General features: G+C 46.0%; 1 protein-coding gene across 1 annotated transcript; it reads right to left on the bottom strand.

Annotated features, from left to right (window-relative positions):
• Nucleotides 1-6531: 6531 nt before the first annotated feature.
• Nucleotides 6532-15403, bottom strand: RFLNB (refilin B). The gene is made up of 3 exons (XM_081271082.1): nt 14838-15403; nt 12145-12254; nt 6532-9682 (listed from the first exon to the last, which is right to left on the bottom strand). The coding sequence occupies exons 1-3, from the start codon at nt 15051-15053 to the stop codon at nt 9352-9354; spliced, it is 657 nt and encodes a 218-aa protein (XP_081127208.1). The 5' UTR covers nt 15054-15403; the 3' UTR covers nt 6532-9351.
• Nucleotides 15404-18482: the final 3079 nt, after the last annotated feature.

Consider the following 18482-nt stretch of genomic DNA (forward strand, 5'->3'; position numbering starts at 1 on the left):
GGAGTATTATGCAGCACTAAAAAATGACAAATTCATGGAATTTGCAGGGAAATGGATGGCACTAGAGCAGATTATGCTTAGTGAAGCTAGCCAATCCCTAAAAAGCAAATACCAAATGTCTTCTTTGATATAATGAGAGCAACTAAGAACAGAGCAGGGAGGAAGAGCAGGAAGAAAAGATTAACATTAAACAGAGACATGAGGTGGGAGGGAAAGGGAGAAAAAAGGGAAATTGCATGGAAATGGAGGGAGACCCCCCGAATTCTTATTCTGAAAAAGAAGCCAGCAGGGCTGGGGAGGTGGCTCAGTGATAGAATGATCACCTAGCATGCATGAGGCACTGGGTTCTATCCTCAGCACTACATAGAAATAAAATATTGACATATTTTTGAAAAATAAAAAATAAAGATATTGTGTCCACTTAAAACTAAAAAATAAATATTAATAAAAAGAACATAAAACTTTCACTTAAAGAAAAAAACAATGTCGGCTCAGAACCAGATGGCTGATTCCATGGCTACACTACTGGGAGGCTGAAAACAATATTTACAGTGCCACCATCTAAAAGCGATATTTTCCTATAAACTAGTGCAACCATATACCATCAAAAGATCCAGTTCTCCCCCTAAAATTAATGACAGTTTATCTCTGGGGAGAATGTGAGTGATTTCTATTTTTGCTGATATGTATTTTCTAATTTTTAGAAGCATATAACAATTGTATAATAGAATAATCATAAAAGAAAAATAATAAATTTGCTCATCAAATTAAGACTTCATTAAGAAAATAAGAAGTGCCGGACCTGGAGCTAATGACTAATGATAGTGCTTGCCTCACATACTGATGTCCCGTGTTGGACCTCAGGCACCACAAAGAAAAAGAAAAGAGGAAGCCTGGAGTGGACAATAGCATTCACACATGACAAGAGACTTGTGTCCTGAATAAGTGAAGAGCTCCTTGAAGTCAACATTAAATTTCCAAATAACACTGTGGCCAAAGATTTGAACAGACACTTCATGAAGTGTATATAGATAGAAAACAGGACACAAAAAAGTGTCTCTTGCCAGATTTTTTTTTTTTTTTAATTTTGAGACAGGGTCTTGCAAAGTTGCTTAGGGCCTAAGTTGCTGAGGCTGGCCTTGAACTTGTGATCCTGAGTTGCTGATATGTATATTTTTGTACCTGGTTTGTGTGTTATGAGTCCATGGTGTTGTTTTTTTCAGATTTTTAAAATTTTGTCTTGTATCAGTCTGATGGGAAGTTTTTTTGCAAGGAATTTTTCTATTTTATCTAAGTTGTCTAATAAAATTGTTTATAAAATTTGGGGCTGGGGTTGTGGCTCAGCGGTAGAATGCTCGCCTCACACGGGCAAGACCCTGGGTTCGATTCTCGGTACCACATAAGAATAAATAAGTGAAATAAAGGTATTGTGTCGAAATATAACTAAAAAATAAATGTTTAAAAAAATTGTTTATAAAATTAAATATAGTTAATAAAGTTGTTTATAAAATTATACATTTTCAACATCCATAAGATCATTCTCTCCGTGACAGGGTCATGCTATGTTGCCAAGGTCAGACTTAACTTCTGGGAGGCTACCTCAGCCTTCCCAGGAGCTGGGGCTCCAGGCATATCCCACATCCAGCTTGAGACTCTACGCCTTTCATCATATGCTGGTAATTTGTGTTTTCTATTTCTTGATCCATCAAGCTGAAACTTACCAGTTTTTTTTCAATCTTTTCAAACAATCAAATTTCTGCTTCTGAATTTTTCATAATAATTTGTCTATTTCTTTTTTTCTCTTGCAGTGCTGGGGACTGAACCTAGGCAAGGGCTGAACCACTGAGCTGCACCCCCACCTAGCCCTGTTTGTCTGCTTCTATTTTGTGGATTTCTACTCCTATCTTTATTGTTTCCTTCCTTCCTCTTACTGTGGGTTTCATTTCCTCATCTGGAAATGGCCATAAGAGGCAATGGGCATGGGAGTTGTTTCTCACGGTTACTAATAACCTGGGCTCTGATTCAGTGTCCCTGTTTATCTCTCCAATCTCTGTAAGCAATTCTCTGTATTAAATATCTGGTATGGGTTTGGATTTTGTAACTGCACCCCCCTATTTTTTTTTTTTTTTTTTTTTTTGGTATTGGGATTGATCCCAAGGGCACTCTGCCACTGAGCTACCTCCACCCTTTTTATTTTATTATTATTTTCTGGTACCTGCGATTGAACCCAAGGACACTCAACCCCTGAGCCACATCCCCAGCCCTTTTTATATTTTATTTAGATACAGAGTCTCAATAAATTGCTGAGGGCCTTGCTAAATTGGGCCTTGAAGCTGGCTTTGAACTTGCAATCCTCCTGCCTCAGCCTCCCAAGTAACAGGTGTGTGCCACTACATCCAATTGGGTGTAGCTTATTATAGAGGAAATAAGCTGCTTCTCCCACAAACATGGGAGAAGTATGGTTCTCTGACTCACTGATACTGTTTGGCCATGTAACGTGCTTTGGCCAATAGAATATGGGTGAAGGTTTCAAGGTGTAGTTTCTGGTGCAGGCCTTAAGTGGGGTTGGATATTTCTACTTGCTTCTCAGTGAGCTTTGGACTTTTGCCTGTAGAAGGATATGACCTAAGCCAGTTCTCTAGCTTACCTCAAAGTCAAATGGAACAGATCTGAACTCAACACCTCCCCTGGGGGCAGAACTGCCCTTCCAGACCTATATATATATTTTAAGCAAGAAATAGATGTTCACTGCTCTCTGACACTGTAACTTTTTCGGTGGTTGCCCAGTACTGGGGAGAAAAAAGAAAGTTTTCCTTTAAAATTTTGGAACTGCTGCTGGGTACAGTGGGGTATACTTGCAATCCTAGGGACTTAGGAGGCTGAGGCAGAAGGACTGCAATTTCTAGGCTAGCCTCAGCAACTTAGGGAGATCCTGCCTCAAAACAAACATACAACAAGTAAACAAAAAATTATCCAGAACAGCTGATTAGCCAATTCATTTCATGACAGTTTCACCACATAAACCAATTGGCAAGATTAGTCCTCATTATTATCCCAAATAAGATTTAATTTCTATTTAGAAGATACTGGCCTTTTACATGGTTTCAAGGAGCCCTGCATGTAATGTATTTAGTATTGTTTGGTTTTTCTTTTTTTTTAATTTTTGTTTTTAGTTGTAGATGGAAACAATACCTTTATTTTATCTATTTTTATGTGGTGTGGAGGATCTAACCCAGTACTTTACACATGCCAGACGAGTGTGCTACCAATGAGCCACAACTCCAGCCCCTTGTTTGGTTTTTTCATTTCCTTAAAGTTCTCTCACTGTAAAACCTTATTTGTATTCCTCAGAAAACACGTTGGGAAATAGTGACAAAACAAAGCACATGATAGTGATTATATAAAAATAAAATTATCAGAATTTCATTTTGAAAAGAGGTATTCCTTGCAATAGGAACTGCTACTCAATCTACAGAGTTATGCATTTCTTAAATTTCTGAGTTTACCACAAAGGCTTTCTAAGATTTATCATAATGTTGTTAATTATACCTATTACTCTTTCTCCTGGGGGCACCAGCTTTGTGATATGCTTAGAAGAGTTCAGGGGATTTGAAACATTATTAGTTTCAACCCACTCCTGGTTACACACACACACACACACACACACACACACACACACACACACACTTCTAGCTTTAATCTTATGCAGGTTAGTTTTCCTAGCCAGGTGCATGCTTCTGTAAACCCAGCTACTATACTAAACAGGAGAATCACAAGTTCAAGGCCAGCTTCAGCAACTTAGGGAGACGCTGTTTCAAAACAAAAAAAATTAAAAGGGCTGGGATATAGCTCAGTGGTATGTGTGTCCTATACCACCAAAAAAAGCAAACACAGTTTTCCACAGTAGGCTTATTTGTTTTGTGACTCCTTTTATGCATACTGAGTTAAAGGTCAGGGCCAGGGCTGAGGCTCTGTGGTAGAGCACCCAGTGCAAGGGAGCAGTGGGTGGGAGGGAGTTCCTGTGCAATTTTGGAGCTGCTTGATGAGCCAATTCATTTTGGCCATGTATTACACCATATAAACTAATTGGCAAAATTAGTCCTCATTGTCATCGCAATCAACCAAATAAGACTTAATTTCTATTTGGAAGAGGCTGGTTTTTAAACTTATTTTTATTATTTATTTATTTTTTTGCCACGCTGGTGATGGAACATGGGTCCTTGTGCATGCTAGGTAAGAGCTCTATCCCTGAACTATGCCCCAGCCCTGACTTTAAAAAAAAATGATACTAAGTATTCTTAGGGCATATTTATTTTTGATTCATAACTCAAAAGATAAGCAAATAGAGCTTAGAGCCTTCTACTTGATGCTTAAATGAAATAATGAAATAAAGGGCCTCCATTTTTCTTCTTTCTTCCTTTTTCTCTCCCCAGTACTGGGGCTGGAATCCAAAACTTCTCACATGCTAGGCAAGCTCTCTATGACTAAGCTACATCCTCAGCCCTGTATATTTTTGTTTCTATTTTGAGTTGCCAAGGCTGGCCTTAAACTTGGGATCCTCCTGCCTCAGTCTCCTAGCAGCTGGGATTACAGGTGTGCTCCATGCTCCCAGTTGGGGGCCTCTCTTTGCTTTGCCCAAAGAAACTGATGGGGTGAAGAAAATTCTATCTCAAAATACAGAACCTTGAGGCTGGGGTTGTGGCTCAGCAGTAGAGCACCCGCCTAGCATGCGTGAGGCACTGGGTTCATCCTCAGCACCACATAAAAATAAATAAATAAAATAAAGGTATTGCGGGCTGGGGATGTGGCTCAAGTGGTAGAGCGCTCGCCTAGCATGCATGAGGAACTGGGTTCGATTCTCAGCACCACATAAAAATAAAATAATGATATTGCGTCCACCTAAAACTAAAAAATAAATATTTTAAAAAAATAAAGGTATTGTGTCCAACTACAAAAAAAAAAAAAAAAAACTATAGGCATGCTGCATAATTTAAGCTGCAAGAAATGGAGAAAACACGAAGTAGAAAGGTCTCTCTGATCTTCCCTCCCCACTTCCTACCCTGAGGCAGGCCATGAAACTAGCATTCCTTTCCTTTCTCCTTCTCCCCAGAGGCAGGCAATAAAACCTCAGAGAGTCACTCTCTAACCTCTCTCTGCCCTGAAGACCCTCCTGTGACAGGTGTCCTGCCTTTTGCCCCACCCAGGGAAAGAATGTCACATGGAGATGCCAAAAGGAAACAGAACAAACAGGCCTGGCAAGGAACATTCCCTCCCTAGTTTATTGCCATCAGATCAGACCCTTTTCTCTCCAACCTAACTTCTGCACAACTCTCCATAAAAACACACAGGTCTCTTTCCAAAGGCTCCTGTGTCATGTGAAGCTGCCATTAAATCAGTCTGTAGGCTTTTCTCTTGTTAATCTGTCTTTTGTTAGAGGGTTCTCAGCCATGAACCTTGCCACAGGTAAGGAAAAGATATTACTTCTCCTTCCCTATAGGACTTTCCCACAGGGAAGATGATAGGCTGAGATTGAAGAGATGTGAGCACTCAGTGAAAGTCAATCCCCTGTCTTGCTTTGTGAGACCCTGGAAAGGAGAACATCCCAACTCAAGCTATTTTTAAATATGTTTTTAGTTGTTGACAGACCTTTATTTTATTTATTAATATGTGGTGCTGAGAATCGAACCCAGTGCCTCACACATGCCAGGAAAGTGCTCTACCACTGAGCCCCAGCCCCAGCCCAACTGAAGCTATTTTTGCTCCTCATCCTGGGTCATCCTTAAAGGGATTACGTTCAGGATTCACACAGACAGGAAACCACAACTGTGAGCTCCTAGAGCAGGTCTTCTCTGCTGTCCCCTGTATACTCCTGCAGTATGAAGTATGGATTTCTTCTATAAAATGAAAACAAGAACAATTTGGAAGGGGAGATGGAAAAAAGAGAAATGGCCTGACATCTCCAGTCATGGCTGCATCTCCTAAAATTTCAATTTTAGGAAAGAATTGGGCTGGGGCTGGGGCTTAGTGGTAGAGCACTTGCCTGGCACGCATGAAGCCCTGGGCTCCGTCCCCAGCACTGCAGAAAAGAAAGAGGAAATTTTGGGAAAGAGTACACATCAAATCCAGAAACAAATTCCCTTAAAACTATCTGTATCCAACTGCCCCCCCAGAAAATTGTCCCATGTCCGCAGATGTACACTGTTAAACATATAATGATCTTAACATTGCTCAAGACAAGGAGCTATCTTCCTCATTCTGATGAACCAAATATTATAATTTTACTTTTTTTAATTTTTTTGAGAGAGGGAGAGAGAGAGAGAGAGAGAGAGAGAGAGAGAGAGAGAGAGAGAGAGAGAGATTGATTTTAATATTTATTTCTTTTTTAGTTCTCGGCGGACACAACATCTTTGTTGGTATGTGGTGCTGAGGATCGAACCCGGGCCGCACGCATGCCAGGCGAGCGCGCTACCGCTGGAGCCACATCTCCAGCCCCCACTTTTTTTTTTTTAAAGAAAGAGAAGCATCCCTCGGTTTTATTTTTTAGATAATTTATTGTTGAATGGAGAAGTCACAAAGCAAAATGGAACGGGACAGAGGTGACATAAATTTAAAACACAGTTTTGTTCAACACTGTTCTGGATTTCCTAAGGTTAGAAATAGGAAAAATGTCAAGTGGGAAGATACTTGTTCAAGTTCAGTCTTTCTAAAAGTCTGTACTTTGAAAGCAAAACAAGTTTCCTCTGAAAATACAAATCATCCTATTACATGAAAGCCCTAATTTAGGAGACTGAGCGAAAAGCTTTTTTAATTAACAAACCGTATCTCTCAGGCACACTTAGGAATGTTTGCTTTTAATCACTGAGTTTAAAAATCACCACTTCCGCCCTGAAAACTAACATGACTCCACCACGGGCTGGTGGCATTTCATCCGCACAGGAGAGTTCCAGGGTGTCTCCATATGCTTCTGTTTCTGCAACAGTCAGCAAAGCAGGTTTGGAAGGGGGGGAAAAGGGTTTAGAAAGAACCCCAGCTGGTTCCCTAGTGAATAACTTAACAAAATAAACCCCGCCTGTCCACGCGCCTTACACGTCCACCATCGCTCACTTCGACTTACTTGACTGGTAAGGTTCAGGTTCTTTCCACACCTAGAGTGACTTGCCTGAACTCCACACGATCCCCTAAGATGAAAAAAAAAATCTCAGGAGGGCACCCCTCAAAAAACCTCAGAGGCCACATTCTTCTACATTCTGTCCCCTGTCGCCCTGCCCACAGAGCTCATCCAAGTGTCTCCCAAAGCTCTGGGAATTTTCCTAGCATAATTAAAAAATTACACTTACTATTTATCAACACTAAGAAATCAGATAGAAAATCCATTTTTACCAATAAATTGGTGGAATTTATTCTCCAAAGGCAGGTGGCAATTTGTTGCTCTGTACACAGTGGAAGAGACCATGGGGTCCCAGAGTGACACTCCTCACTGGATCCCAGCTGGGGTGCTCCCTGGCAAACTTGGGACCATGAAGCTGACTGAAGTTCCATCTGGGGATGTGTCCCATTTGTTAGGAGCATAAGAGACCAGACATTGTCTCTGCAGAGGACACCAGATGCAATGGCTCTAAGAGGGCTCCTGTCCTTTAAATGAGAGCGATTATCATGGCACCTGCTTTCATCATAACAAAACTCCCTGCTGAGAGTTCCCAGAGAGTTCTCAATTTTTGCTTTTAGGACACAAGGATGCCATTTATAAAAACCTGGAGATACAGCAGGAGGCAGAAACCACAGAGCGCTGTAACCTTGGGGCACTTGACATAATTTGGATGTATTCAAAGGAAATATGTATGGTTTGTTTTTTCCAATATTAGGGGAAGAAAGTCCATCTGCCACTTTCTATACTCCAGCCCTGCAGAGACTGGCAGGAGATTCTAAGAATCTGGGGCTGGGGCTGGGGGTGGTGGGGTGGTGGTGAGAGCCCGGTGAGGAAGGGCAGCCTGGTGCCACCTCTGCCCCACCCAGCACCATCCCTGCTGCAGCAGCTCCGCTGAGCTCTTGAGGTTGCCTCTGGAACATCTTCAGTTCACACTTAACCCCACGGTAGTCACTTCCCTTTATACAGTGGCAGGAAAGAAATGTCCACTTTGGCTACAGTAGCCGGGCAGTAAAGTCAGAGTTGTGACATGATTCCTTACACTAAATCCACCAAAGCATAACCTCAGAGGATGTTAAGCAAGATTCCTTGTTTTTTTCATTAGACCCAATTTCTCTGCGACTTTGACACCACCAAAGTCCTCAGCTTGAGTCCACTGAGATAGTCATGATGAACTGGATCACCAGAAACATCTACATCTGTCTCTTCCTGGTGGCAGTGGGTCTTAGGCATGTCAGTCCTGAGTGGAAACCTCCCTCCTGGAGTCCCAGAAATGTTTTCCAAAGCATTCTTTTAAAATGCCATCTCTCTCAGAAGAGCCCTCTGCTATATTTTCCTTTATGAAAAAACGGGAAAGTCGTTTTGAAACCCCACAGTACCTATCAAGAGAGTTATACAAGATGTGAACCAGATGCCAAGTGTGCAAGGATGTCGCCAGAGCCTGTGCCCGCAACCCACCTGCAGGGAACAGACGGAAACCACTGCCCCCAAACTGGGCCATCTTTCCACCTGACCTTCTGAAACAGGAGAGAAGGCAGAGAAGTGGGTTTTATTTTTAAGGCATCTCTTATTTTGGTTTGGGGTTTTTCCATATCATTAAAAAAAAAAAAGATCAAGAGAATTCCAAAAGTTTGGGTTAACAGGAAATAAAAATGGAAGTGGAAATAAAGAATGGAATGAAACTCAGTTCTCCCCAGATTGAACACATATGGGCATCACGACCTACTGAAACAGCTACACTTTAGTAGCAGGGAAGACACCTGTGGCTGGAAGGTCTTAAAGCTCACTTTTTCCGTCCCAGGGACTCTTCCAAGCTCTTTTTTCAGACACACTGACAGTGGAGGAAGAGCGGTCCTCCGCCCTCCCTGGTTCAAACTGTTGCCATTTTCTTTTGCTTTGTTTTTTTTTTTTTTTTCCTCATCAAATCGAGACTTTCGGGAAACTCTGGAAATATACTCCTTTTAAAGCAGCAAACCAGGAAATATATTCCTTTTAAAGATAATTTGAAAATTAAAAAAACAAAACCAAGTATCTCAATAATTGCAAGATGCAGTGATTTTTTTCCCCCAGGCTGGGCTTAGAGGTATCCCCAGGTCCGACTCTGGGGCTGGAATGATATGCAAGGGCAACATCGCCCAACTTGCCCAGGGTGGTCTGGGGACCAAGGCAGCGGAGAAGCTGGCTCAACCCCAAGCCATCCTTCTGAGTCAGCATTCATCCGAGAGGCAATCGCTGCCCAGGAACTCTGTGGCCTCCAGCTCCACGCTGGACAGGAATCTCCTCAGCTTCTTGTGGCAGTTGTAATCCAGGGTGGTGGTGTAGACGGTCTTGGGGTACTTCGGGTAGACAATGGTGGTGCTGAGGAAGCGTGTGGGCTTGTGGCGGGGCTCAAAGTGCACCTCAGCCTTGTAGTTGCGCCATGTGCAATTGGGGATGCAGGTGACTGTCTGGCTGCAGGAGGCCACTGCCAGGCCCAGTGGCAGCTGCACATCATCAATGAAGTGTCGCTCTGAGTCATACTTGACTGAGGAAGTGTACCTGGGGAGGGGGGACAAATCAGGCAGCATGAGGTTGTTCCTCTGAGCCAGGGGGACAGGGTCCCAATTGTGACTCTGAATCTCTTGTGGGATACCAGTCTGAGACCTGCCAACGTCAATAAGAAGCAGCACAGTTTATGAAGTACTTATTCTGTGCCAGGTACTAGCATTCCAAGCACTTGAATTCATAGGATTTAATTTAATCTCTACAACCCTGGGATCGGAAAGTGAGCTCCAGAGATGAAGGTCACCGTGCCACTGAGTGGAGGAGCTGGGATTGATGGATTGATTGACTGGATTATGGGGACTTGAGGGTAGATAGATGTGCAAGGTTCCAAAGTATTCCCTGTGCTCAATGTTTCCCATTGCAGGCCAGAGCCCCTGGATTCTGTTCCCATTAACATAGGCCTGGAGCCCTTAGTCAGGATACTTAACCTGTCCAAGCCTCAGTTTCCTCTTTCTGTAAAGGGTCCTCAATAAAGGGGCAGGGTGTCAACACTGAGCAAGTGCTGTCAGTGTAATCACAGTCATGTACCATTTAACGACATTTCGGTCAACAATGGCCCTACATATGACAGTGGACCCCCTGAGATTGCATGGCCTGAGACATCATAGCCTTCTTAGTTTGTGGGAATACATTCTATGATGTTCACACAAAGACAAAATTGCCTGATGGAGGACTGAGTTGTAGCTCAGAGGCAGAGCGCTTGCCTAGCATGTGTGAGGTACTGGGTTCAATCCCTAGCACCACATAAAAATAAATAAAAATAAAGGTATTGTGTCCATCTACAACTTAAAAATATTTTTAAAAATTACCTAATGGGACCTTTCTCTGAATGAATTTCTGTCGATTAATGGTACGTGACTATCTTATAGAAAAAAGTAGATTCTATTCTTCTATTTATAAACAGCTTCTGTCCCCTCCAGGGATCAACTGGTTCTTTAATGAGAAAAGGAAAAAACCCAGAACTCCTGAATGCTGGTTCTGGAAGCTTGGCTTTACCAGACCTAGTATGTGGTCTACCTTAGCCTTTGGTTTAGAAACCTGAGGACCTAGGGACCTGACCTTATCAGTAAAAACCAATTGCAATCTCGATTTCCATAAATGTTACCATTTACATTCCTCTGGTACTTTATTATTTTTTAAGTCCTTTGGTAATTTAAAAGTTAACACAGATGCATCAAACAGCTTTTATGCCCATCGGGTGACTGAGAACCAGGATTCTTTTCTGTGAATTGGATGTAAAGGTCTGTTCTTTGGGCAAGTAGCTAAGATGCTGGTGGAAGCTACGTCCTTGTTTTGTTGGAAATACAAGCTCCACAGGAATAAAAGGCTAAACTGCTCACCTCAAAACTGATGAACCCCTCTTTGTTCCACATCAAAGGGCCCTTTGTGTAATGCAACTGAAACTCCAACTATAAAACCACTAGTCACCAAAAGTAAGATTCCTTTCTCCAAAAAAAATTTTTTTTAATTGTTGGTCGTTCAAAACATTACATAGTTCTTAATATATCATATTTCACAGTTTGATTCAAGTGGGTTATGAACTCCCATTTTTACCCCGTATACAGATTGCTGTATCACATTAGTTACACTTCCATTGATTTTTTCTCCAAAAATTGATATATCTTTAAAGGAGTCTCCCCATGAATCTTTGCCCCCAGATAATCCTGGATGAGATCATTCTGGAGGAAGGCTGGCATTTGTCCGGTGACATTGTAACATGAGACAAGGTTACAGCACCTTGAAGAGGGGTCAGAGCATGGGGTGCAGGTGGAGAGGCAGCTCCAGGAAAGTTGAATTAATATTCAGCAAAATTTTTAACATCCAATAGCCTTGAGATATAAAGCACATAAAGCAAGCTGCAGAACTTTATGTATCATATGATCTAATTTTTATTGTAAAAAGAATATCTATTTAATTGATTAGAACGTTAAAAAAATTTCTAAAGAGTACCCACCAATGGGGCTGGAGTTGTGGCTCAGTGGTAGAGCGCTTGCCTAGCATGTATGAGGCTCTGGGTTTGATCCTCAGCACCACATATTAAGTAAATAAAATTAAAAAGATCCAATGACAACTAAAAAATATTTTAAAAAAGAGTACCCAACAAACTATCAATAGTATTTGTCATATTTGCATAATTAATAAATTTTTAAATAACAGGAAATTATGTCTGAATAAAAAATGAAAATTTAAGAAATAAAGTCAAAGGATCAGGCAGACACAGAGGCACAGGCCTGTAATCCCAGTGACTCAGGAGATTGAGGCAGGAGGACTGCACGTTTAAGGCCAGACTCAGCAAGTTAGCAAGACCCTTAGTAATTTAGCAAGACCCTGTCTCAAAATAAAAAATAAAAAGGATTGAGGATGTAGCTTAGTGGTAAAACATCTATGGATTCAATCCCCAGTAATAGGAAAAAGGAAAAAAAAAAGGAAATAAACTCAGGGATTGCTATATTTACCTGACTTCCGTTGGTGGTAAGGGGTCAAACTCCACACCTTCGCCAAAGGACAGGGGGCACAGCCTTGGTGAGCAGCTGACAGCCAGGGTGTTGGGGAGAGAGGCTGGGTTCTTCCAGAACAGAAAAGAAGGTCGTTAGAGCTACCACAGGCCAATGGACACATCCCACTGAAGGCCTTGCCTCTGAGCCTCTAGCTGATGGCCCCACTGTGATCTGTGTCCCTCATCCTGGGTACACCAGGGAAGGGTTGACCCACAGCCTAGGAAAAGAACTGGACAAGGAGCGAGGAGGCTCAAATTCAAATCCCAGGTCGATCCTGAAAGTATTCTGTGCCCTCAGAAGAATCATGCCACATGCCCCGTTACCTTATCTGTACCCCTTCTACCACTGCAGTTTTGTGAAAGGCAGAAAAGAGACAGGAGCTCAGCAACAGGATGCTGGCCAGACCCAGGAGCCGCCGTACCACAGCAGCCGTGTGGTGAGGAAGCCTCCATGAACTGGAGCTTAACTCTTCAAAACCCTCAATTATGTGGCACCCCCTCTATCATTGTCTCCGCAACACTCCAGAAAGACTGAAGCAGGGATTCTTTTTAAAACTGAAGACTCCTTCCCACTTCCCCTGCTCTTTTGCATCAGGGCCATCACATTCACACCACCCAACGCTCTGCTCTGGCTAACTGGGAGCCTCAACTGTTAGAGGGTCACCAACAGTTCTCCACATCACCTCCACCACCCAGAACATTGCACCCCCCAGAGCACAGCCTTCCTGGAGGGTAAGCATCTCCACCTGGTCAAGGCACTGGCACTCTGACTCATCAGGAGACAGTTCCGCCCTAGTCACCCAATTTGCTGGAATTAGGGCTTTTGTGGTCTACGTGCAAAGATAAGCACAGAGCAGAGTTTGACCTCGGCAGCCTTCTGTATTCCCTGGTGTCTTGAGATCTGTCATTTTCTTTGCCTAATTTGAGAGAAGGATCTACACTTGTGCCAGGGTGTGGAGGTGGCAGTCCTGCCCCCAGGTCCTCCATGACAGAAGGAGGTAATCATTTCTCAGGCTGGCCCTGAGACCCTTATTGTATTACCAGGACAAAGTGTCAAGTCAAATGGAAATACAAAAGCTTAAGGAGACCAAGATAGAGAGAGAGGCACTGGGTCCTGAGGGTCTAGCTCCTGGGTATGGGTAGGGCCCAGACTGAGGGAGGGATGTGAGTTTGAAACAGAGTCAGTGGATGGGAAGGGGTGCTGCAGACCTTCTGAAAACAGCCTCCAGATAGTGACAGTGAGCCCTGCTCTGCCCCTAGCTCTCTGCCCCCAATAGCAGGGGCACCTCCCAGGCAGTCCTGGGGAGTGGGGGATGACAAAGCCACCAGGAGGAGTTGGGTGCTCTCCAGCACTCACAGGGCATCCACCCGACCATGCCCTTCTCTTGACTCTGCCTTCTGTTTTCAAGCCTGCCCACACCACACATACTGCCTGGGGTCCACCTTGCTCCCTGTGTAGGACGGGGTTGGGGCAGGGTGGCAGAGGTTATGACAGACCCACGTACTTGGTGCCACCAGAGAATGAAGACTATACCAGAGGCTTTAGCAAGGCTCTGGGAAGCATCAAGGAAGGCTTCCCAGAAAAGGTGACAGTAGAATTTCGAGAGAGGTAACAGGCCTTGTGCATGCCAGGCGGAGGGTCTCAGAGGCACCACTGTGTGTCTAGCCTGTGGTCAAGGCAGGTGGAAGATAGGCTAGAAACAGCCAGATAGGGGAAGCTCCCAAGACTAAGTTGAACGACGTACTGCCTTGAAATGGAAATGAGGGAATGCACTGAGGCCGCTGAGGGTTCTAGTACTGCACCATCAAAGCTCTAACATGGGACCTTAAGAACAATGCTGCCACTAACTACTTCACCCCAGGGGACAGGGTGGAAAACACCTATCTCCAAGCCCCACTTTGAGCTTCAACTGTAGACAGGATGTGGCCTCCAAGCTGACGGTAAAAGCAACACACTTCCACGTCTGAGCGATTCCTAAGGCAAAATAGACTTGGTGGAGTTTCGTTTCTTAAGTTTTAAATTAAAAGGAGTAAAAGTTCCTGCCACCTGAAGGCTCCCCATCTACTAAGTACAAGACACCAGCTGGGTTAGGTGTTCAGGACAACAGGGGCCACCAAGGAAGCTGGAGGTTCATGGAGTGAGTCTTCTTAAAAGGTCCCCAAGGCTGGCCCAGATTTCTCTCTGAATGGAGAAGCCCAGGGCACACCCCTGCCCTGGAGCTGCCAAGAGGAGGCAGGTCTTGGGGCCGCCTGAGATGGGCAAAGCCCGCGGGGTGTTGGGCCCACGGTCGGGGAAAGGCTGGATTTCCCTGTCGGTATCCCGGGAGCCCCAGCCGCCCCGCCCAAGCAGGAATGTGGCTGAACCGCAGCCTGGCAGCCCCAGGAGCCGCCACCTCGAAGGGAGGAGAGGCGGCTTGCTTCTCCCGGGGCTCCCGCGCCTCCCAGGCGATGACAATTTTCCAGCCACCGGCTCCAGCTGGCCAGGCTCTCGCTGCGCTCCCGCCCCAGGCTCCCAGGGACGGCCACGCCGTCCCGACGAGCGGGTGGTGGCATTGACAGCGCGCCCCGGGCGGGGCGGCACCACCGCTGGTAACCCCCAGGGCCTGTCGCGGGTGGGCTGGGGAGGGAAGGAGTCCGCGCGGGGCCACTCACCGGGGCTGCTGGGGTCACCACCGCATCGGGCTCCAGCGTCCCCGGGGCCGGCGTGCGCTCCCCGCCGCCGGCGCCACCCCCGGCCGCCGCCAGCCCCCAGTGGCTGGGGCTGGGGCTGGGGGGCAGCCCCGAGTCCGGGCTGTCCAGGACGCCGTCGCCCTTCTTCTTCGTGTCCACGAGCTCGGGCACATCCTGCAGGCTCAGCCGACCCACCATGGCTGTGTGCGTGGCGGGCTCGGGGACACCCGGCGTGGGGGTCGCGGATGAGAGAGGGCCTAGAGGGGCGCACACTCGGGCGGGGGCTGCTGCCCTCAGGGCCGCCCTCCCTGCCCGGCCGCCCGCGCGCCGTCCGGGTCTCGCCGGCGGCCGCGCTCCGGGCCCCGCCCTCAGCCCCGCCCCGGCCGCCCGCCCGCCCGCCGGGCCCAGCCCGCACTGGCCGCGCCGCGAGGCCCGGCGCCAGGGGCCGCTGCGCTCCAGCCGTGCGCCGCCCGCGCTGCTTTATGCCCCGCGGCTGAGCCCGCCCCAGGCGCCGACTGCTGCGCTCCTGGAGCGCGGAGCAAGCCTTGCAGCGGGAGGACTAGGCACCCTGGCCCCTCCCGGCCCCTCACTCTATCACGGATGGGCGCCGGAATCCCGCTCGAGCTGGGGCCCTGAGGTCGCGTCGACCCCCCTTGCCCTGTCCCAGTGGAGCCCCGGAGGCGCTAATATCTCCAGACCTGGCGGTCCAGGGGAGCCAGAGCAGAGTGTCAGCCTGCAGAGGCCTGGGAGAACGAGCAAACAACTGGAAATTATTAATAGTTAATGCGCTTCGTATGGCTCCAGCCGCCTGTTGGCTCAGCAGGGTGGACTCTGGCTCTCACGTCTGCCCCAGAGGAAAGCCGGCCTACTTGTTACTCCTCGGGACTCCCCGGGGGTGCTCCGCCGAATAGTCTGTGACCACGCCAAATAGGGAAGGTCTGTGGGTTCAAACTCGAACCTCCAGTAAAATGAACCAGCCCAGTAGGCCGCCCACAGGTTTTCTCAGGGGCCTGTAGCCCTCCAGTAGGGGGCCACAGCTTTTCACTCACAGGAATGTTTGGCCCTGCACCCCTCCTGATGGGATTGCTTCTAAAAACCAGACTGCATACATCTCCGCCCCTTTGATTTGACAGAGAAGATCTTCCTGAGTGGGGACTCCTTTAGGTAGATGCTGGTTGTAGGGCTTGGCTTTTCCCAAATCCAGTGTCTTTTCTCACAGAGATGTCCATGATCAGCAGCAAGGAGAGAAAGTGCCCAGGGGCTTCTGATAGACGCTCAGTTAAGGACCTGGAATTGAAGTTTTTGCCATACCTACACAGCAGCGTCAGCTCTGAAGAGGGGTGTACACTGGGCCAGGGGATTATTTCCCTGGCTAGACAAGAGATAGGCTCTGTGCATGTCCCACAATGAGAGCCCTATCCACATCCTTGCAAAACCAAGACATATTTGTCTTGCTTGAGGCAGACCTGTTAAGTGCAGAAATTTGAAGTGGGTAGATCTGTTAGCCAAGTTCAGTTCTCCTCCATCACCTTTAAGTAAGGAAACAGAAAGGGAATAGACTTGCCCCATGTCACACAACTGGTACAAGGCAACTTACTATGAACTGGAAACCCAGGTCATCTCCTTCACGGAGAATAAAACTTGGTGAATGCCCGTGTGCTGGGAGGTCATTCATTCATTCATTCATTCATTTATTCATTCAGAGGATGTGGGAGAAGATGACAAAATCCATGGTGGTACAGTCCTGGACAATGGCTAGTTACAAGGACAGTCTGTACTGCTACACCTCCCTACTCCTGATCTCATCATCTGCACATCCCAGGCTGTGCCCTACTCCGAGGCATCAGAGGAGGAATTTAAATGCTTTATGGGGTTATAAAAAGTGGTTTGTCACTGGGGTTGTGGCTCAGTGGTAGAGTGCTTGCCTAGCATGTGTGAAGCACTGGGTTCGATCCCCAGCACCACAAAAAAAAACAAATAAATAAAGGTATTGTGTCCATCTACAACATATATATATATATATATATATATATATATATATATATTTTTAAAGTGGTTTGTCAATAAGTGGGAGAACTTGACTCTATGGAGGGAATTTGCCCACCAGATATCTCTGAGTAGATGCTGAAAACTATTCTCTGAACCTGGTTAGATTGGGAAAGGTGTCCAGGAAGAGGCAGTTTCTCCAAGGGGGTGCTCGCCTACAAGATCATCAGCCTGGAAGAGATGTGGGATGACATTGAGGAAGTTCAGTGTGCTAGACCAGTGAAGCCACTCTCTACCCAACAACAAAGTGTGGGTTGTTGCAGGGATATTGAAAGGTATCTCCACCTGCACCTGCTGAAACACTGAGCCTGGGAAGAGCCAGCATTAATTTCTGAAAAGCTTAGATTATCCACATTTTGACAGAAAATCCATGGAGACATCAAAACTCCCTTGACATAATAAAGGAAGTATAATGCTGTCAACTTTGGGGTCCAGTTAGATCAAAAGGACACATGCGATAACCCTTCCTCTCTGGCACCAGGGTCATTAAGCAGCTAGTCCAGGATTTCACAGGGCCTTCTGGGCCTGGGGAGCAATGACCATCAAACTGGACTCAGAAAGCATCCAAATGATGACCTCCTTCCTCCAAGTGTTCTGTCGGATCCCTAACCCCTTTAAATGGAAACCTGGCAGGGCTTCCTGAACCCAGAGACATCCTTTAGCCTCAGGACAACTGCCAAGGAACTCCGAAGCACAAGTTGATCAGCCACCATGGCCTCCTTTCTTATAGACATATGTTCAACACTGATACATGCAAAAAAAAAAAAAAAATCAGAGTGGCTTGCAGAAAAATCCAGCCCAGAACTGTCACTGATGGAGAAATAGAGGTGGAGAAGAACAAAGGTCCCATACAGATTCCCTGCAGTCATTCATATGTCCCCTCAAGCAATAAGCATCCAAGACATCCTGCCTAGTCAGGCATCTTCTGGAACTCATGGTATTCCTGGTGGGGATGAGCAGAGGTTTTCTTGCAATAGGAAGTAGCCAATTTCAACCTGCCCAGCAGTCCTTGTGGGTGGGAGAAAAGGGGGATTTCCTTTGTAATCACATACAAACTTCCTAGCTCAGATCTTGAAGTTGGCTTTGTTTCTGGTAATTTCAACTTGCAAATCTATATAGGCCTTTTGAAGAGCCTTGCTACCTGGACTCATCCTACATTTTATTCCAGATTTTCCCAAAGGACATTACCTAAAAAAATTCCAATCAAAGCTTGGGAGAGGTAATCAGTTGTGGTCTTCCCCGTCCTGGTCTGGTTTTGGAGACAGGCATTCTTTTGAGGAATAGCTGGGGTGCCCCTAGAAACCAAGGGTGAGTTGTGCCAAACAAGCATGGCCCAGAGAGACCACAGAGCCTGCATAAGACTGGCCTCTTCTCAAAGCTATCTTTTCAGAGCAGGGCCACATCCATAGACCTGGATCACAGAGACACCATGTCCTCGAAGGACTTGACTTCTGGCCTGAGGCCTTCTCCCAGAGGAACAAAAGCTACCTAAGGATGGATGCCAATCCTACATTTTTGGGTTTTTCCACACTAAATTAAACTGATACCCAAATGGGTGTTAACTCAAGACAAGAACAGGGC

The sequence above is a fragment of the Spermophilus citellus genome (genome assembly GCF_964194105.1).
Source record: "Spermophilus citellus genome assembly, chromosome: 17".
Taxonomy (NCBI): domain Eukaryota; kingdom Metazoa; phylum Chordata; class Mammalia; order Rodentia; family Sciuridae; genus Spermophilus; species Spermophilus citellus.